At 39.9% G+C, this 23,831-nt stretch overlaps 1 protein-coding gene across 2 annotated transcripts; it reads left to right on the top strand.

Annotated features, from left to right (window-relative positions):
• The first annotated feature begins 2,129 nt into the window (after positions 1-2,129).
• On the top strand, positions 2,130-16,396 carry LOC308663846 (glutathione S-transferase kappa 1-like). 2 transcript variants are annotated; one of them, XR_014025508.1, is made up of 8 exons: positions 2,130-2,380; positions 4,919-5,000; positions 8,417-8,545; positions 8,740-8,840; positions 10,402-10,437; positions 11,558-11,674; positions 12,937-13,033; positions 15,570-16,396. XR_014025508.1 is itself a non-coding variant. In XM_081320596.1 (8 exons), the coding sequence occupies exons 1-8, from the start codon at positions 2,288-2,290 to the stop codon at positions 15,611-15,613; spliced, it is 696 nt and encodes a 231-aa protein (XP_081176722.1). In that variant the 5' UTR covers positions 2,130-2,287; the 3' UTR covers positions 15,614-16,388. The 2 variants fall into 2 exon arrangements, 1 of the variants encoding a protein (XP_081176722.1); XM_081320596.1 differs by having other exon boundaries at positions 12,940-13,033; positions 15,570-16,388.
• Positions 16,397-23,831: the final 7,435 nt, after the last annotated feature.

The raw sequence follows: 23,831 nt of genomic DNA, 5'->3' as shown, positions 1-23,831 counted from the left end.
TGAAACCACTTCGCGGGCCGGATCTGGCCCCCGGGCCTTGTGTTTGACATGTCTGGTTTAAATGGACTAGTCACTAGGGGTTCAGATGGATTTGATTTCAGATTTTGAAATTAATTAAAATAATCCTTTTTTTCGTGGGAAATGTCTGAATGCTTATATCTAAACAACTAATAAAATGACTTGAAGGTTGGACACCAGAGGGCACTAGCAGGAAATAAAGGAAATTTTGGGGGAATGGGCTAAAGGTGTAATCTGCTACTACAGAACTTGGAAACTGATATTGATGAAGAGCAATCCACTGAATAAAACTGAAACTAATTGGAACATGAATTTTAAAATGATAGCCTATGAAAAAAGTTGGAAATAATAGACTTACAAATAAAACTGGAAGATGATTTAATAATTACAAATATTAAACCAGAAGAATGATGTGGCTAACCTCTCTTCAATGAATTTAAAAAACGGATTTGTTGTAATTGTCAAAGATTTCATAAGAAGTTACAGTGATAATGTAATCAGTGACACGGATAATTTTTCAGTGCTGGAATTACAACAGATTAGATAAAGATGCCAATAACGAGAAAATTGGTAAAAAAAAGAATATGAGAAAGGAGATGTTTGGACTTCACTGGAGGGAACTAAAAAGTGTGGGGAAAAAGAACCCCACACACACAAAATTGGTTTATTGCTCAAGTTTCATATAAATGGGCTGCTATTTTTGGTAATGTTTGATGGATTTTTACTGATTAGGACTGTATGATGATGTTTTTAAAACTTTATTTGCAAATGGGATAGGGAGATTTGTTTAAATAGAAAATGAAATGTACAGATAAATGGAAAAGGAGAGATTCAAAAATGTTTATTAATATAATTTGTATGTTATGTTGTTATTTCTGATAACCTGAATGCACTTTTGTTGTTAAGATGGAATGATAAAACCTAAAGATTTGATTGTAGAGAATGTGTTTGAGGTATGGAATGAAGAAGTGATTGGGGGTTTTTCATTTGAGAAATGTGGGTAAGTTGTTGGGGTTGATTGTACTTGCTGAAGAGATGGACATTTTTTCCTTTCTTCTGCTCTGTTCATTTTTTAATATATTTTTACTGTATGTAGACTGTTTTCAGTTTTATTTGTGTAATTCTTTATAAAATTATTGCAAAAAATAAATGTTTTAATGAAATAAAACACAAAATCTTGGAAACTGTCATAGGGGCCTGCAGTTCTCATTCTAAATAAAGTCTTTTTGAATGTTTAAATCTTTTTCTCTCGCTCAATCTGTTGCTGCTTATGTCTAACTTGCTTCCTAATATATTCAATATTGTCATTGTCATTTATTTAAATTTACTGACTCCCAATTCCAGTTAATTATAGGTCAGATACAAAAAACATAAAAATAGGTAAAAACGTTAAATCAAACAGACAATTCAAACTAAAATAAGACAACAAAATCAACAAAACACGGCCTTCCTCATAAACTCTCACAGATTATTTTAATTTGCTGTATTTTCAGATGTGCTAGCTGCAGGAGAGCTTGCAACAACTACTGCCATTCCGTGCCTGGAAACAAAGGTGCAAACATTGCAGAAAATACATAAGGGATCTTGGTGTTTTTAGAAACTGCTCATAAAAGACGAGTCGTTCATTTTCTGTTGTTACAGTGAGACAACAGGAAAGAAATAGAACGCATCTCTTAATGACATTTTTTAAAAATCCCATTTATATCCCGCCCTTCTCCGAAGACTCAGGGCGGCTTACAATCTAAGAAGCACAAACCAATGTGCTTAGCAGTAGCCTTCATTCTATGTATATGCCTGCTTATTAGGGCTTTCGCCCCCCCCCCGCGGCATTTTACAAAGTCAGCTTATTGCCCCCAACAATACGATTGTGGAATGCTAACAATCCTGGATACCTGATGACCAGGAAATAAACTATCCTCAATCTAGCATAGTCCAAAAGATACATTACGCATTCCCGTATTTCTCAAATCTAATACATCCGAAGGTCGCGCGTGTCTGTGTGCAGCTACTTTTCCCTTGTTGCACTCAGGCTCCCGTGAGTGTGGAGGGACTGGCGACTTGCTCCGAGCAAAGCCAGTTGTCGCTGTTACTGTAATTGTTGCTGCTGCTGCTGCTGCTACCTACGTGTCGCTTCCCCGCCTTCCTCCGCGTCCTGAAAGGCATCGCCGGAGTGGAGGAGGTTGGGCTCTGAAAGCTACACGTGACAGACATAAAGCGCGTCATCTTGACCCACAGGCTCGCTCTCCTTCGCTTGGCTTTCCGACGCAGCATGGCTTCTGCGCGCCAGAGCTCCGGGGTCAGCAAGAAGAAAGTGGAGTGTTTCTACGATGTCCTGTCCCCCTACTCCTGGCTTGGCTTTGAGGTAAGCGCGCTGCAAAAAGCTGTATTAAAGCAAGCCATTCCCTTTTACCTTGTGTCTTTCAAATCAAGCAGTTTGTATGTTGCTCGGAAGCCTATACTACCTGTTGGTCCTAGGGCTTCAGTCCGATTTCTTGCCCTGTTAGCTGAGATTTGGAGTAGGCGAGCAGTAACATTTTTGCAGTTTCTTTAAAAAAATATATGCGATTATAATTAACCGCAGCATAGACTTAGAAGAGTAAATCTGCACTACAAAAAAAAACCTGCTTTGATTCCTGTATTGCAGGTTCAGATGACCGGAACTTTCTTGTTTCTCCAGTGTCATGCCGTTTGCTAATGTGGAGATGCACGGCAGCAACACTGGATGATGGCCCAAAGGTGTTTTTCACCCTCCAAAAAAAGCACTTTTGGGACAACAGTGACCTGGATGATTGAGAATCTCCATAGACGGCGGGTGTTGGCATTTTGCAAACGGGGCCTTATTGTAACTGTACAGGTAGTTCTCGACTTACAACCACAATTGAGCCCACAATTTTTATTAAGTGAGACATTTGTTAAGTGAGTTTTACCCCATTTTACGACCCTTCTTGCCACAATTGGTAAATGAATCTGGCTTCCCCATTGACTTTGCTTGTCAAAAGGTGGCAAAAAGTGATCACATGACCTTGAGACACAGCAATGGTCATAAGTTCCCAAGCATCTCAGTTTTGATCACATGATCATGGGGATGCTACAAAGGTTATAACTGAAAAATGGTCATAAGTTGTTTTTTCAGTGCTGTTGTAACTTTGAACGGTCACTTAATGAACTGTTGTAAGTTGAGGATTACCTGTATCTGTCAGTACAAGACTTCCCCCAAGCTCTGTTGCCCTTGACAAAAGTTTGCAACTTCTGGATAATGTTCAGTATGCTGTAAAATTCTCATCTGGAAATACTCCAGGCTAGAAAAAATGGGTGTCAGCAATTATCACAAAGCTTCTAGGACTTTCTTGTTTCAACTTTGACCCACTTTTCTGTGGCTGCTGAAAACATTGCAACATTTGTCAGGTCTGCACTATATATATGGGTTGTGAGTATGTTGGGACTTTGGAACTATTTGTGAATATGGGGTATGTTGGAGGAAAGCAAATCCTGATATATATATGAATATTTCAAAATACACTTGTCAAGCGGGAAGTGGATCATCCAGTTCACTTGCACATATCACACATATGGATTCATTATATATACTAGGGCCAGCATATTTTGTCTGCCCAATCCAAGTCTAGATATTTAGGGGTTTCTGCATCTTTTTGCTGCCATCTAGTGGTGATCCCTATTTCTGCAGTCCCTATATGGGGATACTTGAAGTGCAGCACTTAATGTGAAATTTGGTGAGATATGATGTCAATATGAATATTCAAAGCCAGATTGATCTATTTCATAGTAGTCATAGTAGTCAAGAGTACTGTGCTGTATACAGTATTCTAATCTTGTATATGATTACACAATATGGCTTACACTACCAGGATATCCATAAACCTAATATATTATTTCCAAATTTTATTCATTTCACCTTGGGAATGTATTAAAATAAGTTTAACCACTGCTTGCATTTTTCAGTGCAATTGTAATTCCTGCTGTGGAAGAGCTGGTTTGCAACTAAACCAAATGGATAACCATCCCAGCTACTAATATAATAAAGATAGGATTTTTTTAAAAAATAGCCACAGTTTGTATTTAGGTCCTGTGATACTTTACTTTTACTGGATTTATAGCCTAATAAACTACATCTGTTTTTCAACGAACATATTATGACCTTCTATGATAGTGTAGCCTACAAAGGTGCATACCAAATGATAAACCTGTTTGCTTCTTGAGTATTGTCTTTAAATAGATGCATGTAGAACCATTGTGGTGTAGTGGTTAAAGCATTGGACTAGGGACATGGAAGCCCAGCTTCTAGTCCATCCAATCTATGGAAATTCTGAGTGACTTTGGGCTAGTCCTTTCCTCTCAGATCAATCTACATTACAGAACTATTGTGGGGAAAAATAGGAGGAAAGAATGCTGTGTATGCTCCTGAATGAAAAATGGAATATAAATAAAATATATTTGTGATAGCTCTGTTTTCCTATTGCAGGAGTACACAAATTCTTTTGTTGCTTTACATTTTCTGATTTCTAGTTCTTAATACAGGTCCTTGGTTTACAACATTTGTTTAGTGATAGTGACTTTTGACTGTTTTTCCCCCCATGGTCACATGATCAAAATTCAGCCACTTGGCAATTGGCTAATATTTATGATGGGTACAGTGTCCTGGTGTCATGGGATCACTTTTTGTGACCTTTTGACAAGCAGAAATCAATGGGGAAGCCAGATTCACTTAATAACCATGTTGCTAACATAACATCTGCACTGATTCATTTAACGACCGTGGCAAGAAAGGTCATAGAATGTGGCAAAACTCACTTGAATGTCTCACTTAGCAATGGAAATTTTGGGCTCAATTGTGATCAAAAGTCGAGGACCACTGTAATAATACTCCCTGTCATCTCTGTAGATTATTTGCAGGTACCGTTCCATCTGGAATCTAGATCTGCATTTACGTCCAGTTTTCCTTTCGGGGATAATGAATGCCACTGGTAAGCACTTAATTGTTCAACTGAGCTTAGATGAAGATTAGACACACTCCTGTAGCAACTAATTACAAAAATGGAATTACAAAACTAGATCAAAGAGATTGGTGAAGTATTGCATGTTTGTTTTTCTCATGTCTTTCTTTAAAGGCAATCTGAACTAGCTCTATTTTATATGTGTGTGTGTGTGTGTTTGTATATGTATATGCATAGTATATATGGATAGAAAGCTGTCTAAAATGATGATTTTAGGGAACTAGAGGCTAAAACATGAAGAATGGTTGCAGGAATTGGGTATGTCTAGTTGCAGGACTAGGGGAGAGATGATAGCAGTGTTCCAGTATCTCAGGGGTTGCCACAAAGAAGAGGGAGTCAAGCTATTCTCCAAAGCACCAGAGGGCAGGGCAAGAAGAAATGGATGGAAACTATTCAAGAAGAGAAGCAACCTAGAATAAAGGAGAAATTTCCTAACATTGAGAACAATCGACCAGTGGAATGGCTTGCCTTCAGAAGTTGTGGATGTCCCATCACTGGAGGCTTTTAAGAAGAGACTGGACAGACATTTCTCTGAAATGGTCCAGGGTTTACCTGCTCGTGCAGAGTTTGGAGGAGAAGACCTCCAAAGTCCCTTCCATCTCTATTATTCTGTATTCTGTATATGTGTTGGCTATAAATTGCTTTTTAAAATTTCCCTTAACATCTTCTTTGGAACCCTCATGCTTTCTAAAATATTAACATCTTGGTCTATTTTTGAAGAACTCTTCAAGTGACTCAAAACGTATACTGGATTGGCCATTTTAAACCTTAGTTTAAACATTGATAAATGCACTTTCCCTTTTTTTCTTCTTTATGCCTGCTCCTTTAGTCCCCTCTAGTGTTTATTTGCAACATTCAAAGAATCTCAGTTCCTAATATGGATTGAATTCTGTTCTCACTAATGTATGTTATATATATATTTTCCAAACTGTAAATGTTCTAAATTTATTCCTTCCTTTTCACTTTTTGTTAATATATTGTTTTATACCAAGGGTGTCAAACTTGCGACGTCACGTGATGTGTTGCAATGTATTGCGACTTTTTTTCCATTGCCAGCAATGGGGTGGGCGTAGTTTCGCCATGATGCATCCAGCCCGCTGGCTGGCAGTTTGACACCCCTGTTTTATACTGTTATAAGTCTGTGTTAAAAAATCCATATATCAAAGAAAAAAAATAGAACTCACTGGGTGTCAAATTAAACTTGTCATTTTTGAATATCTCGTATCCATGAGATCCTTAAATTGATCATTTAGCAATTAGTAATTAGAAATAAGTGCAGATGTATTATTTTCCTTTTTAAAGGCTTTGTTGGGTTGAGAGCAAGATCACAGCTGATGCTCAATCCTGTTGGGAATTGCCACTGTCTAGTATGATTTGTTCATAGTTAACTGTGGTCTTGGCTATTCTGTAACAACTAATTTTGGTTGAATTTCTTAAAAGTTAAAAAAAACCATATAATTTCTTCTCTCTGTTAAAATGAAGTCTGCAGTATTCAGGTTTCCATAATCCTGTCCAAACCTAGAATATTAGCTTTCCGTATTTTGTTGGATGGGAAATAACCAAAAACACAAAAGAAAAGGTTTACTATCATTGTGCCGATCAATTAGCCCAGGGGTGTCAAACTCAATTTCATTGAGGGCCGCATCAGCATTGCGGTTGCCCTCAGGGGGCTGGGTGGGTATGGCCAGGTTGGGCGTGGCCTACTGGGTGGGTGTGGCCAGCTCTACATCGTTCGCATCAAGGGTGCCTATGGGGGCCTGGGCAGGAGTGGGACATATCTGAGGGTCTCTGGGCCAGGGCCAAGGCAGTGGGGGCCGTTCCCTCACTGTTTCCATGATGGCTTCACGGGCCGCATGAAACCACTTTGTGGGCCGGATCTGGCCCCCGGGCCTTGTGTTTGACATGTCTGAATTAGCCGATCAATGACAAGGATCTTTAACATCTCCTTGCAAACAGCCTGTGTACCATCATGCTTGAAAGCAGCCACCATTGTCCCAGTCCCGAAGAAAACAGTAATCGAGTGCCTAAATGACTACAGACCTATTGCATTAACGTCTGTAGTGATGAAATGCTTCAAAAGACTGGTTCTCCAACATCTTAGGACATCAACATCTTCCACTGGATTTCGACAAACATCAGTTTGCCTACAGGGGGAATAGGTTGACAGACAATGCCATAGCTACTGCCTTACATTCTGTAGCAAGCCATCTGGAGAAACCTGGAAATTATGTCAAGATGCTTTTCATAGACTATAGCTTGGCTTTCACCACTATTCTGCCGAGCATCCTTATTGAAAAGCTGACTGACTTGAATTTTTCCCCCTCCATCTGTGATTGGATTAAAGACTTTCTGAGGGACCGGCTACAAACAGTGAGGGTTGGGTCTGTTTCATCCACCCCTCTGAAGCTTTGCACGGGCTCGCCAGAGGGCTGCGTGCTTAGCCCCTACCTGTACTCACTGTACACATACGATTGTGTATCGTTCGACCCATCCACCGCGATCATTAAGTTTGCAGATGATATCACTGTAGTGGGTCTTATTACAGGTGGAGATGAAACAGGGGGGAGGTACAAAAACTATCCTTTTGGTGTTTAGAGAACAACTTGCACCTGAACATTGGCAAGACAAAGGAGATGGTGCTAGACTTCAGGAGGAAAAGAGAGGAACTGCCCCACTTTTCGTTGGGTGGGGGGCTGTGTGGAGAGAGTTTCCTCCTTTAAATTCCTGGGAGTCTACCTCTGTGAAGATCTTACCTGGAAAGTCAATACAACCCAGGTGGCCAGAAAGGCCCAACAGAGACTCCACTTCCTCAGGGTCTTGTGGAAGAACAGGATAGAACAATGACTAATGACCTTCTTTTACCAGTCTACTATAGAGAGCGTCCTCTCGCACTGTATTGTGGTTTGGTATGCTGGCCTGACAGTCGCGGGTAGGACAATATTACAGAGGGTGGTGAGCACAGCACAAAACATCGTGGGCTTTCCCCTGACACCACTGGATGACATCGCCAGGGCTCGCTGCCTTGGAAGAGTGAGGAAAATTCTCAGGGATGACTCACACCCTGGTTGGTACCTCTTTGTTCTCCTACCATCCGGTAGGAGATACAGAAGTATAGCCAGCCGTACCAACAGGCTGAAGAACAGCTTCTATCCATGGACTGTCAGGCTCTTGAACAGGAAATAACTATGTATGATTGACTTGCGAGGCTGGTGTGTTCTGCAATTAGCTCACATGGTGTAACAAGATGGTGGGTTGTTGTCACTGTGAGTTGGGGGGGGCACGAAGGGAGACTCAGCCAATCTCACTGTACACATGTTGTACTTTGATAATAAAGGGTCATTCATCTATTAAAATTACATTTTATGACATGCTGTCTTTTGCAACAGGAAACCAGCCTCCAGCAAAGATTCCCAAGAAAGGAGAGTATTTGCTAAAGGATGTCAGTCGAATGGCAAAGTATTGCCAAGTACCATTAAATATACCGAAGGATTTTGTAAACTCTGTGATAGTGAAAGGTAATGAAAGAGATTATTTTCTTCAAATTGGTGACAGTTAGGCATTTGGGAAATGATGGTTTCTTCCCATGTGGAAGACATCAGGAAGTGAAAAGTCAAAAATGTCCTTTTAAAAGTAAGGGTGGGTTTGTCCCCCCATCAGCATTTGTACAGCTTCTCTAGTGCACTTTTGTGTCTGTCTCTGCTGTCTACAGGAAGTCTGTCTGCCATGCGTTTCATCACTGCTGTGGATATAGCAGAACCTCAGTTTCTAGAGTCTGTTTCTAGAGAACTCTGGATGCGCATTTGGTCCAGGGTAAGTATTGAGCTCTTGCACACATATGCATCTCTCTTGGCATTTCTCTGTCCTTTCTGATGATCTTTTTTGGATACTTGAAATCATCTGAATGAGACCTGCACTCATGTCAGTTAACTAAGCCAACTACAGAACTATATTGGGACCACCAGAAATTTATTTTTAAAGACCCATTTAAATGAATAGGGCAATCTGAAGTTTCAGCTATATCTAATTTTTCTTTTCATTCTCCCCCTTCTGTTTTGGGTAGGTTAAATTGGGGGAATTGGACCTAATTTAATCTAATTACCGTATTTTCCGGCATATAAGACGACTGGGCGTATAAGATGACCCCCTACATTTCCTGTTAAATTATAGGGTTTGGGCTATACTCGCCGTATAAGACTACCCCTCTTCCAATGCACACCAAATAAAAATTAAAAAACATCAGATTTGATTTTAATATGGTAATTTTAATTCAAATGCTTATGACATGCAGGTGCTTAGTAGGAAAACTGTCACTTATAAACATAAGGCTGTTTGTCATCAAACATGTAAACATAAAACAGTGCAAGTGGATTAAATAATAATAATAATAATAATAATAATAATAATAATAATAATAATAATAAGAAGAAGAAGAAGAAGAAGAAGAAGAAGTACTTGGAGGGGACCTCCAAGCTTGACTCCCTCTTCTTTGTGGCAGCCCCTGATTCCAGCAACCATTCCCTATTTTCCTAATTCACTTTTTCACTTTTCCTAATTCACTCTAAAGCTTTCCCTGCAGAGCCTTAAGTAACACAAGCTGCCTGCAATTAGTGCAGGTTCGCATCCCACCAGGCTCAAGGTTGACTCAGCATTCCATCCTTCCAAGGTAGGTAAAATGAGGACCCAGATTGTTGGGGGCAATAAGCTGACTTTGTAATAATGCTGATTGGGGGGGGGTGAAAGCCCTAATAAACAGGCATATACACAGAATGAAGGCTATTGCTAAGCACATTGATTTGTGCTTTAAATTGTAAGCCACCCTGAGTCTTCGGAGAAGGGCAGGATATAAATGGGATTAAAAAAAAAAAGACCAAATGGGAGATCCGCTCCAGGTTTTCCAGCCAGCCCGCCCAGTTCCTGAGTCAAATGTGTCCTTAGACCTAAGGACTGGCAGCTGCCTTCCCCACCTGCCTTTCAAGTTGGGATATACTACAGCTGCTCTTCAACTTTAGAAGGAAAGACGCCCAGACCCCAGCCTGTAAAAAATCACAGACTGCAGCTTCTTCTCCAATTGGTCCCGCTTTCCCTGCGCAGACTAAATGGGAGATCCGCTCCAGGTTTTCCAGCCAGCCCTGTCCCTAAATTTTCAGCACCTGGCCTATAAGACGACCCCTGACTTTTGAGAAGATTTTCATGGGTTAAAAAGTAGTCTTATACGCCGGAAACTACGGTACATTAGACGAAATCAGGCCAACAAAGGCAATTGTTGTCCACCATGATTTTTGTTCAGTTTTATTTTCTTATCTCACTATTTCCATGACCCATCTTATCCACAAGGTTTAATAACCAGTTGCCATATTTTTTGTTTTTCCAGGATGAAGACATAGTTCAGCCAGAAAGTATATTAGCAGTAAGTTCCTGCTCTTCTCTCGTTCTTTTCCTGCAGGTGGTTCAGATGCAAAAGGTTGGGTCTGTGCTGCTGGCTGGATAATTTTGAAAGATGTTTAAATTGGGGAGTGTTTTAGATGCCTTCCCTTCCCACTCTGTTATCCTCAGTATGGAACTCTTGTACTCTAGAATTTCCTTTGGGAGCAGTATTGCTGACAGTGGAGACTCCATTCACGAGCGACCTTGTGTGGCTTCGTTGTCTCCTTCAGTCATGAATTCTTCGAAGGATGTAGAAGTGTTTTACTCTTTTAACATTGGCAAACCGGGAGAAAATAAGTTTGGCAATAGCATTATCAGTAGGTCTGGTGCATGGAAATGCAGTTTTCCTAGGTCTAAGACTAATAAGAATTCCCTATGATCTATGGCTTATTTTTCTAAAGTATTGTGTAGTATTTAATTTATATGGGGGATGATCTCAAGGTCAATAAATACTTTGCATGTTGAGTGTCCCAGGTTCATTCCTATAATTTTTAGTCAGAAAAATCTCAGCCTAACACACTGGAGACCCCCAGAGAGAAGAGGAAAATTCTAGCTAGGACTAATTTTGGAACAATTACAAATAATAATAATCCAGAATCTGGTAGTACTTTTATGACTAATAATTTATTAAGAAAGGGCCTCAGCTTTCATATGCATTCCATTCGTCATGAATTGCAGCTGACAAGAACCTAGGCTTTTTCATAACATTTGTTGCTCAGAAAAGGTGCTACCAGACTCCTTGTGATTGTGGATAGATTGGCATCTTAATGTTGGAATAAAGAAAGAGAACATTGAAAACAAGGACTGTCTTCTTTATAGAGGTTTTAACAACTTTTGTAATTAAGGATAGAAATTACATAATTACCAAGAAAACAAAAAGAAGGTGTTGGAACAATTCCAGTTGGGTCATAGTGTAGTATGTTCCCTCTTTGCTAGGGCCATTTGCTTTCCAGTTCAATTAAGAAGTACTTAAGTAATTTTGTAAACCTCCTGTTACCAATATAGTATCTCAAATGGTTTATACGTGTCTCAGTGTGGAAAGCTGAGGTTTTAATCCAGTCAACCTGGGCTACATCTTTAGGATATTTGTCTTTTTTTGTCAGGCTGCAGAAAAGGCAGGTTTGCCCTCAGCCAAAAGCCAGGAGCTTCTGAAAATGAGCACTTCATCTGAGGTGAAGAATCGCCTGAAAGAGACAACAGATGAGGCTCTGAAGTTTGGGGTAAGGGCCAACGTTTTATGAAATATACTTTCCAATCTGAAGCTGAAGCTCAAATACTTTTGGCCACCTAATGAGAACAGAGGACTCATTGAAAAAGACCCTGATGTTGTGAAAGATTGAAGGCAAAAGGATGAGGATGGGAGAAGATGAGATGGCTAGATAGCGTTGACTCAATGAACATGAATTTGGGCAAACTGGGAGGACGGGGGACTTGACGGGTCCATGGGGTTGCAAAGAATCAGAAACGACGTAATGACTGAACAACAACAAATCTTCCAGGCAGTCCATTTTTAGAAGATGCGGGATCTTGGGAAGCTGAATTCTTATGCTCTGAAGAGCAACTTTGTTGGATAATGAAATTACTTTAGAAGACGGGTATCACCTGTGAGCCTTCTGGCTTGTTTTTCTGCATTTTTTTTAGCTATTGTCCAGAGCTAGCATTGAAATATTGCTGCCAGATTCATGAAGAGCAGGGCAGATGGGCAACTTCATGATAAAATAACAATAGCAGCAGCAAGATGACTGCCTGTTACTTCCCATTGAGTTATTTCACTAAACTATTCCATGCACAGTAGATGATGACGTTTGAACTGATGTGAAATAATGCATAAGTTCTGTTTTATGAGGACTGATGTATACTTGTGTGCAACATTACTGCAGTGAAAAGCAGTGAGCATAATCAATATTTGGGCCAATGGGATATAAGTAGGGTTTGCCTAGGAGCAATCACACAGGTGCCTCTTAATCTCACTTAAGCTTTACAGTCTAAGCTAAAATGCGCCAGCACCTACAGAAGTACAGAGAGTTGGTAAATGGCATTCAGAACTATGAAAAACAGTGATACATAGAATAGTCAAAAAGTTGACAAAAGGCAAAAACTTCCTAAAGTTGGGAGATTTTGCAAAGCATGGCAGTTGATCTATCTTTCCTTTTATGGCTTTTGTTCTGTTTTTTCCTCATCCAGGTGAGCAGGTGAACTTTGATGGTATTTGAACACATTTCCCTACAAAATAGCATTGGTGTGCAGGCACAGGAGAATTGGACCCATTTCCCAGTTCTTCGATGGATGGGTGGAATCAATAATGTGCAATTAAAAAACAACAACTTTAAAAACTGTCCTTGGGAAATGCTGATTAAATGTGCAACCACCTAATACAGAAGCTAATTGACATATTTGAACTCTTCTGGTTTGCATCTGTTACCATGAATTAGTTTGATGAAGCAGAATTCTCTACTTATATCTTGTGTTGGGTTTTCCCAAGTAGGCATTTGGAGTGCCATGTTTTGTTATCCAGACTGACGGACAACCCCAGCTTTTCTTTGGTTCAGATCGTGTGGAACTACTGGGGAGTGTTTTGGGTGAGTGTTATTAATATTTTTGTTGAGAATTATTGAGTTTTCTTTAGGTTCCATAATGGACCACCACATTACGAAGGAGGATTTTGTTTGCTTGTACCTTCCATAAAAAATGGAAAAAAAAAGACGAAAACCTTGAATGTCCTAGGTTTTGGGGAAAATATTTTGCTGCTATTATCACTTAACAATATGGAAGTTGTAGCTTTTTTTTTAATGTTCCTGTGTTGCCCTAAAACTGTTTAGCTTTCTCAAAACACTCAAGTTGACATCATCCAGCTGAGTTCCCTGATATTTAAAACAGCTTGCTATTACCCTACTCTGTTTCTGAGGACCTTAGAAGGCATATACGGGTAATCCTCAACTTACAGTAGTTGATTTAGCGACCATTCAAGGTTACAACAGCATTGGAAAAAAATGACTCATGACCATTTTTCAACACAACCCTTGCAGCATCCTCTTGGTCATGTGATCAAAATTCAGAAGCTTAGCATCTGACTCATATTTATGACATTTCCAGTGTCCCAGGGTTACTTATTCACCTTTTGTGACCTTCTGATAAGCAAAGTCATAAAAAGCCAATTCATTTAATAACTGTGGCAAGAAAGGTCATAAAATGGGGCAAAATTCACTTAACAACTGTCTTGCTTAGCAATAGAAATTTTGGGCTGAGTTGGGGTCATAAGTCAAGGACTGCCTGTATAAGTGTTGTGTTCACAGAATACTAGAAAGAAAGAAGTGAAATATTATCCCTGACCGAGAATTTACTAAAGAGATGCCAAAAATTCCCATATAAATTAAACATTATGTAAATAGGTATGTAATTTATTATTTTATAATTCTACTCTTGTTCTAAAGGTCATGAAAGAGAAAGAAAGAACTCAGTTTTTTCCTGACTATTGATGCTTTGATCCAAGTTGTTTTTCACTTTTGGGAATTGCTTTAGATAACAAAAATAAGAATGCAAAAGAGTCTGAATGAAACTCCACTGGGAAAAACCTGGAGCAGATAAATTTGGAGTACAGAGTAATTTTTTTTGGCTAAACCGCCAACTTCCTTTACAGGGGAAACAGCCTGTTTTGATGTTTTTATAATTTAATTGGTTTTTTAGTGACAATGTTGTTAAAGTTGCTCTTCTGTGTATTTTAATTTGGAAGTACTGTTTGAATACAGAAACATTTTGAGTTGTTGAAAACAGTCTAAAATTGGATAAGATCACCCAGAGTTTCAACTAGACAGCAAGTAACATGTTGCAGATACTAGAAGAAAGCTGCTGGAACATAGTGGCTAGAAACATCCTCTGTCCAAAAGCAGTTAAAAATCGTTACAGCTGAGAATATCAAACAGATTTGGTACAGCCATTGATATGGATCTAAGCCTCATTCATTTATTATTGAAACAGAAGCATTCAGTAAGCACTGCTCTCGGATGAGATCACTCAAATAGTGGCAGTGTCTGCAGGCAGTTATGCATTATATATATATGTAATACCTGGAGATGTGGACTGGATTAGGCTGACTTCTGAAGTCAGACAGACTCTTTGGGAAGGTGGCTTTATAAGATAGAATCCCTGCAATTGTGTCCTGAATTGGACTGAAATAACCTTTTAATATAACCTGCATGTCAGAGCACTCCAGAAAGGAAGACGCTGATCTGTATAAACAGGATTTATATATATTTTACACTTTTACAAGTGGATGTCTTTCTATCATGCCAAAAACCAAGTTATGAGAGGATAACACAAATAGTAAAATGTCTGTGCAATGTGTTAACTAGATCAGGGTTGTCAAACTCACAACGTCACGTGATGTTTCGTGACATATCGCAACTTTTTTGCCATTGCCCGCAGTAGGGTGGGCGCGGTTTTGCTATGATCTATATGGCCCGCAGGCTGGCAGTTTGATACCTCTGCTCTAGATCAACCATATATCAGATTTTTTTCTTGAGATGTCAAAGCTTTCTTTTGCTTTGGAACAAAGTTCTATTTCTTTCATTCTGAAAGAGTTTTTAGGACCTTTGATAAAAAGTTCTGGAGTCTTAAATGCAGTGCAGTATTTTGGGCTGCACAGTAAATCTTTCTCAGAGGATCTTCTCTTTATTTCTCATATTGTATTTTAGGCCTAAGGTTAGAATAGATTAGAGTAGGTACAGAGCATGCTTTGGACTCAAGTCTCGAATCCAGTTGGGCAGCCTGGAGTATTGAGTCAAACTGGATCTTGTGAGGCAATAAAGCAAATTTAATACCATTTTGTACTAATAATTAGAGGTGTGTGACATAGGTCAAGCTCAAAACATTTTAAGCTTAAAATACATTTCAGTTTTGCCAGAGGTGTTTGTTAAATGGCCCTTGAGCAGGGTTAGAAAAACTTTAGTAAGATGAGGGCAACGCTTCTGTGCTCAAAATCTTTCAGACCTGAAAGTTTGTAGTGTAGGATGAGTTGTAATTACATTTATCCTTATTTGTGGCTTTAACCTGTTTCTTTTTAAGTCCTCTTTTGTTTTCTGAATTTGATCTTTTGTTTGGTATTGATTTTCTTTGCAGGGGAGAAGTGGCTGGGCCCCGTTCCCACATCGTCTAAACTCTAGTTCTCAGGAGCAGTGAGAAAATCAGCCTGCTAAAATTATAAACCTCCCGTCCTTCCTACTTCTACAAGATGACTGGCATTGGAACTGGCTTAATATAAAAGATCATGATTGTCTTCAAATATCATGCAAGTGTCAAGATAGAAGCTCTCAGAGCAGAGAGCTGTTATATACCCCTTCTTGCAACCATTGAGTACCAGGATCTAGATGGCTCCTAAAGTAATGAATTGTCATGGAAAGGTCCAGGAGTTCAGTTCCTGGTAGAATAACATCTGGTTACCTGCAGTTGATGATTCCCCCAAAAGATGAAACTGGTCACCTGGTGGTCAGGAGAACTGTCAATTTCCATGCATTAGGAGTCTTCAGGGTTCAGGATGCTTGTCTGCAAGAATTGTTTTCTCTGTCTTTTACCCTGTAACCCAGCCTCCACAGCAATGAGCTATAAAAAGTCTAGTTGAGAAAAGCACCTGTCTGTTAAAACATTGGTGGTCACCATCATTTATATAATACTGAATTTTACACCTTCTCCTTGTTTAGCAAGAGCATTGTTCCGGCAACTTTTGTCTTTAAGGGAAATAGTTTCTAAATAGGTGTATGTGAAAGAGAGAGATGCTGTGAAAATTACTGATTGCTGCCTTCTCATTCAGATGAATTTTCATGCGATTACGGTAGTATTACTCTCACTCCAGCTTGCATTGAACTTGGGCATGAGAAGTTTACTCATGTATGTATGTGCATTTGGTCAGAAAATGGTTTTTTATTACCGTTTTATTTGCAAACGGCCACTGACCAAGGTAGTTGCTAACTGAGGAGTGATTGAATATCCCACCTTTTATCTATGAGCACTGATTGACTCATGATGTTCCCTACTTGTTTTCTGTGTTTCAGTGAAGGAATCAGAGGTTATCATCAAACTGGAACAGAAATACTGCACTGGAAACACCCATTAATTTGAATGTGTTCTGATGTATGTCAGTGGTGTGTTACACATGTTTATGAGTACTAATATAACCATTATATGATCATTTGATTTGAAAGGCCAGCTGTGAGGGAGGGAATGTCCATTATAACACAAATTCCAGTACTCATACGGAATTTATTTAATTTATTTCATTTATGTGTTATTGTCATTCAATAAGTGATAGAAATGATGTCCTTTACATAAATTGAGTTGATAGAAACAATTTTTCATTTTCATGGTAACATCATTACACAAATGGTATACCGTATTTTCCGGCGTATAAGACGACCCGGCGTATAAGACGACCCCCTACTTTTAAGAAGTTTTTCAAGGTTTTTTGTCTTATACGCCGGAAAATACTTACATGCCCTGCCCTCCCTGTCCGTCGCAGAGGAGGAGAAGGCCCGACTGGCCCCGCCGGCCCTCCCGCGCTTCTGCCGGCCCCCGAGGCGCAGCGTTTCCCGGGCGGCAGGCAGCGCCGGAGGGCAGCCGCCACCCCGCCACGGCCAGCACCCCTCCTGGTTCCCCCCCCAGGCCTTGGAACTTCTCCCATTTGGCGCAGGGAGGGGCAGCTCCGCCCGCAGCCTCTTTTTCATGTGCCGCTTCCCTCTCACCGTCGGCCGAGGCGCGCTCGGCCCGGGCTCCCGGTCCCTCTTCCCGCCCTGCCCCTCATGGAGCTGGACTGGGCGTGCAGCCTCTCGGTGTGGCTGCTTTTCCTGGGCAGCCTGGCGGTGCGGCTCCTGCGCTCGGACCTGTTGCTGAGCCGGTGGCTGCTGCTGCGCGTGGGGCTGCTGGCCGTCCTGCCGCTGCCCCTCAGCGCCGCGCTCACGGCGGCTGCCTGCTAGCTTGTCTCGGCCAGCACCGCCCGGCAGAAGCGCAGCGTCGGACGGGAGCAGGACTTCCCTGCCGGCTCCCGTCCGACGCTCTTCCCTCTTGAGGCAGCTGCTGCCTCAAGAGGGAAGAGCGTCGGACGGGAGGCGGCTCTTCCCTCTTGAGGCAGCAGCTGCCTCAAGAGGGAAGAGCGTCGGACGGGAGGCGGCTCTTCCCTCTTGAGGCAGCATCCCCGAGGACTCCTTAGGAGCTGGGGAGCGATGCTGCCTCAAGAGGGAAGAGCATCGGGCGGGAGCCGGCAGGGCAGTCCTGCACACGCGCGCACTCCCCAGCTGCTAAGGAGCAGCCGGGGAGTGCGCGCGTGCGCAGGACTGCCCTGCCGGCTCCCGCCAGACGCCACCCACTGATTTTCCGGCGTATAAGACGACTGGGCGTATAAGACGACCCCCCCCCCAAACTTTTGAGGTGATTTTCATGGGTTAAAAAGTCGTCTTATACGCCGGAAAATACGGTAGATCACTATAATACAAATGACGTAAAATCATCATAAATTAACTGCAGAATATTTTGAAGCTATGGACTTTTAAGGAGATGCCCCAGATAGAAATTTGGTCAATGACCTCCGAAATAATCTGAATGAGGTACTTGAATGGTGTCTGCGAAACTAGTTTCATTGTAATATGGAAACTTCTCTTTCAGTTGTTTCTTACATGTTTTTATTATTTGTTTCTTTCTTGGCCCTGGAAAACCTGTTGTATGAGTAATAACACAGAACCACTAGGAATGACTGTCATTTTAGGGCATGTATTAAGCCAGTTATAAAAATCATTGCAGGTGGTATGGGACTTGAGTGCACATAGCTGGGGGCATCTATTGATTGAAAGGCAGAAGTTTATAATATGCAAATTTGCATTTCTGTGGAAGGGCAAAGTTTGAGGAAAGGGGCAAGAGATAGTTTAAGGGATGGGTTAAATGAATTCCCACTTGCTCGTGAGGAGGGTTTATGAAAACATCTCGGATTGCTGCACCATTCAAGCAAGTTAAGAAGTTTTCTGATTCAAATACAATTGAGAACAATCTTTGATTGAGAACAAGAGATTTTTAAACTAGTTCAGCAAAAAGAAAAGGTTGCAAAGATCTTTGTGCCTTCTATTCACACTGTGCTTTTTTTGCTCAGATTTTCTTGTAGTAGCTATTATCTTCTTTTTTTGACTGATAAAAAGAAAGTCCTTTTTCCTCCAAATTAAACATTCAGTTTGAATCTTAAAATGGTGGGTAAGTCAGAGCTAGGGATCTTGGCTAGGATCCCCTTAGACACTGTAATCTTTTAGCTTGTAAACATGTTTCAGTTAGCTACTGAATAAACTCATTTTCCAAGTCAAGACAATTCAGTCATAAGCTAATCAAATTGGCTGGAGTTCTGTATCACACACAAGCTATAGAAAAGCTAAGCAGAATTAACATGCCAGTTCAGCCTTTAAATACAATGCAAACTTTTGTTTATTAATTACATCTCTAAAGTTAGAGATCTTCAAGGCTGCAGATGAATTGTACGTTATGAGTTGCTTTGGGGCAACTGGGGGCCATTGCAAATGTGTTGGAATGCTTTACCAGATAGCAGAGGATGAGACATTTTGTCTGTAAGATCCTCCTTATGTCCTTGGTAATTATATTACTTTTATTTACTGCTAAAGATAGCTCCCTTAGCTTTTTTTCCTAGTCCCAAATTGCAGGACTCCTAGACCATACAAAAGAGGTGCGGTGGCACAGTGGTTTAAAAGACTCCGGAGTAGGTCTGTAGTCCAGCAGTTTGAACCCTACCCCGTGTGATGGAGTGCGCTCCCGTCACTTGTCTCAGCTCCCTCCAATCTAGCAGTTCAAAAGCATGTAAATGCAAGTATATAAATAGGTAGCACTTTGGTGCAAAGGTAAGAGCGCTCCTTGTTTCACCGCATGCTCTGTGCTGCGTGATGTCATGCAGTGATGACCGTGGAAACGTCTTTGGGCAGTATTGGCTCAGTGGTCTAGAAACCGAGATGAGCACCGCCCCCTAAAGTCGGCTACTGCTAGCAGAGTAAAACCCACAGGGACTCAACTTTTATTTTTTTCATATCTTACAAAGCTCTCTGTGCAAACTGCTAAGCCATGAAAGCAGAGGCACAGCACATAAGTCTGTAGGCCTGTAAGGGTCCTTGTGTGTTTAAACAGCAGAGTCAGGCCATGTGTGGCCCATTGATGGACAGTTTAAGGAACAGGGTTATTTATTGGGCACAACCAAATATTTCTTTAAATTTGAACATGATTTATAAAATACTTGAAATGTTAAAAGTTGGTCAAGAGTGGCATGATAAGGATTTGTTAAAATGTCTGAACAAATTGAGATAATCATATTAATAAAGCAGGAAGGAACATTAAAATAGACATTGTTCTAACCTTTTGCAGTTGCTTTAACTTCAAGGTCTGTTTAAGTAAATGTCTTTTCTCAGGCATTTTAAGCTGGCTGGTGCTATTTGTTTACTGACTGCCTCATTTAAGAATTGTTTACAATTACAGCAGTGATGAAAAAGTAACTTTACAAATAATCCTTGCATTTGCAACCTTCACACATCTAAACCAAAGTACCGCTAAGATCATAAATAAGCACAATTGGTTTTACTTTGCAACTTCTTCACATCCAGGTTGCAGGTTCCAGTTGTGGTCTCTAAACAAGACCTACCGGTATTTGTGAGCCCCTTTCCTTTCTGTAAAAGTCCCCCCATTGATCACATTGCACTTAATGTCTCTGTTCACGCTTCACTGCTTTTTGCCACACACAGTAATTGAGCAGTAAAGAATAATACTGTAAAATAAATGATTACATGGGAAATGGAGTTGGAAAGGAGCAATTTCCACTAATAGTTACCAGGTATCCCTCCAGAAAACAAGGCAAATGAATATCTCAAACCATTTTGCCCCTAAACCATCTCGATGGAAAAATTAAAATTTGCAAAATAAAATAGACAAGATGTCAAAAATATCTTACGGTTTGCAGATTGCCAGCCATGGTCTGTATAGGAGGCACTGACCCTTTCGTAGCTTAAGAATCCTAACTTAGAGGCAGAAGATAGGGAAATTGGTGGCAAATGCTTTTAGTTTAATGTCAGTTGGTAATCTGCCACAAGTCTGTTCCCATTTGTGAACAGTAACTCTTATGTTTGGTTTTTTTATGAAGAGCATGTAAAATGAGCTTTAGGACTGTAAGTACAATAGTGATATTAAAGTAGCTTTTAACATTCTTAAATAGACAATTGTTAAGAGACCAGGGGTGGGGGTGGTAGAAGAGATGGTATTGTTGTGATACAGACACTGAGAATGGTTCTTACAGGTTGTATACAAACAATGCAAACCACCCTGTTTCATTGTATTTAAGAGTTTTCACCAAGGCATTATTTGGTGGAATACATTTCTACTAGGGCTGATGAACTCCCATAATTAAACATTTTAGGTGAAATGTTGAAGAGTTGACTAAGCTACCGATCATTATGATTCTAGGCCTCCTCCTTTCAATACGGTAAAACCTTAGATGTTTGTTAGCTTTAAACAAGCAAAGAAAAAACCTTCAGGAGTGAATTGGTCACAGTAGTCTTTTATTGCAAGCCCAAGACACCACAGACACAACAAGCATTGGACAAGGAGTCATAGATTCACATTTACAGGTTTTGGTTCTTGATGGCACAAAGACTCAGGAAAGAGGGTGGCAGTGGTACAGTGAAATATTTAACAGATTTGAGAAATCTGATGAATAATGAAACAAATACTCTTTAACTGTCACACACACATGCTCTTTGGCACTATGTGTCCTGCCTACGCTGCATAATGCAGCTCTGATGTTTTATGAACCAGGCATAATCCTGGGAGCACTAAGGTATATATTCCTCCTACGTTTTTGAGGCCTTCATGCTGAAGAATGAACACAAATACAGCCTTCTGGAAACGGCCCTGTAGGACACCCAAATCCTTCCAGGTGGGATCTTGGATATCTACATTTTAGCTGTAATAACACAGAGAGAAAAGCACTCCTCTTTTGTTTGCTTCTAAAGCTATGGCAGATGGGAGAGCCCTCCTTTTTTTCTTCTTTTTTTAAGATTTAGATTGGTTCTGCTCTCCTGAGGTTGCTAAATTGGAATGATACATATGGATGAGTAAAATGCCAGATTTGGACTCTGATTCCTGACTGCCTGTGGTGCAGCTGTCAATGAAGCAAAAGGGCCAGGTCGGGTGTGTCTGGGAATCCACCACTGTTTCCTCTGAATTCCAAAGTGAACTGCTGTGAGTTCTCACTTCAGCAGCAGATCCTACGGTACATACAGAGAAAAGATGAAGATAGCTTCAAGAATCCACTAATGGACAGATGCAATCACCGGATGCTGCAGGCACATTTTCCTCTTATACTTCAGCTGAGAGGGATAGGCTTAATGAAGAGAGACAATAAATATACAGCCTTATATCATAATGTCTTATACCATTCATCACAGCAACTGGGAAACCAAAAGATCTTTTTCAGCAACTTCATAAAGAATAGCCACTTGTGAATAGGCACACAGTTGGACGAGTAAAGCTTCCTCCAAGGTGGCCACTTTTATATTGGCAGCTTTGAAAATAAAAGTCCTGGGAAACAGTCCAGTAATTGATCAAACTGAAGAAGTTTGTGAAGAAGTTTACTACTGTATGCAACTGGAGAAATCTGATTTAAAACTGCTACTAAGCCAAGAGGTTCCATGGGCTCAGTAACAAACTCTTGCCCCAATCAATCTTACAAGAAATACAAGGAAACAACTACGTAGATTGCTCAAAAACTTTATCATGCCAATAATGAGAGAATTGGTAAAGACAGTATGAGAAGCAGATATTTGGGCTTCATTGGAGGAAACTGGGGAAAAAAATGTGGGGAAAAAGAAAAAAACACAAAATTGGTTTATTGTTCAAGGTTCATATAAATGGGCTATTTTTGGTAAGTTTTAATGGGTTTTTGCTGATTAGGACTGTATAAAAACTATATGAAAATGGGATAGGGGGATTTGTTTAAATAGAAAATGAAATGTACAGATAAATGGAAAAGGAAAGATTCAAAAATGTATTAATGTAATTTGTATGTTATATTGTTATTTCTGTGAGATTTAAAAACCCAAAATTTGATACTCACAACTCAAAGACAAGTCTGGTTAACGAAGGCAAAGATTTATTGAAAAGAAAATTAAAAATAATAAAGAAAGCGTTTGGAAACGCGGCCTCTTAGACCCTTCCCAAATTGGATTGGGTTCCAAGAGCGCCCTGAGCAAGTTTCAAACCAGGCATTTATACTTTCTTTTCTCGATACATGCCCCCACTAAGAAACTTAAGTTAGTCTTTGAAGTCATTTACATTTCTAAAAGATCTTCTTTGAAGCTTTTTACACTCAAAAGACTTATTGTAACAACTTCCTTACATCCGTCACTATCATATCTTGTTTACTTGCAACCTTGAGATGTTCCTATCCTTTTTAATATTTCAAAAGAACTTTGTTGATTACCATTTGTGAGTCCTCTGCCTGAGCAGGAAATAGATAGCCCCACATCTTAGTGTTACATTTGATACAATTCATTGGTGTTACATTTGATACAATTTATAAAAGAATAACCTTTATTTATTTTCCTTTATTTCTGATAACCTGAATGCTCTTTTGTTGTTAAGTTGGAGTGGTAAAGCCTTAAAGATTTGATTGTAGAGAATGTGTTTGAGGTATGGGATGAAGAAGTGATTGGGTTTTTTTTTTCATTTGAGAAATTGGGGTAAATTGTTGGGATTGACTGTACTTGCTAAGTAGGAAGAGATGATCATTTTTTCCTTTCTTCTGCTCTGTTCATTTTTATATATATTTTACTCTATGTAGACTGTTTTCAGTTTTATTTCTTTAATTTTTTATAAAATTATTGCAAAAAATAAATTTTTAATGAAATAAACACAAACTCTTGGAAACTGCCATAGGTGCCTGCGATTCTTATTTGTAAGTAGAGTCTTTTTGAATGTTTAAATCTTTTTCTCTCGCTCAATCTGTTATTGCTTATGTCTAACATGCTTCCTAATAATTTTCAATATTGTTATTGTTATTTATTTAAATTTACTGATTCCCAATTCCAGTTAATTATAGGTTCGATACAAAACTACAGAAAACATAAAAATAGGTAAAAACGTTAAATCAATCAGACAATCCAAACTAAAATAATCTAATAGACAACAAAATCAACAAAACATGGCCTTCCTCATAAACTCTCACAGATTATTTTACTTTACTGTATTTTCAGACCGGTTAGTTGCCAGAGAGCTTGCAACAAGTACTGCCATTGCGTGCCTGGAAACAGAGGCGCAAACATTACAGAAAATACATAAGGGATCTTGGTGTTATATGGTGTT

This window comes from Vipera berus (assembly GCF_964194415.1).
Source record: "Vipera berus genome assembly, chromosome: 2".
Lineage (NCBI taxonomy): Eukaryota > Metazoa > Chordata > Lepidosauria > Squamata > Viperidae > Vipera > Vipera berus.
Note: the sequence above shows the minus strand (reverse complement) of the source record. Positions and strands in the feature narration are given on the sequence as shown.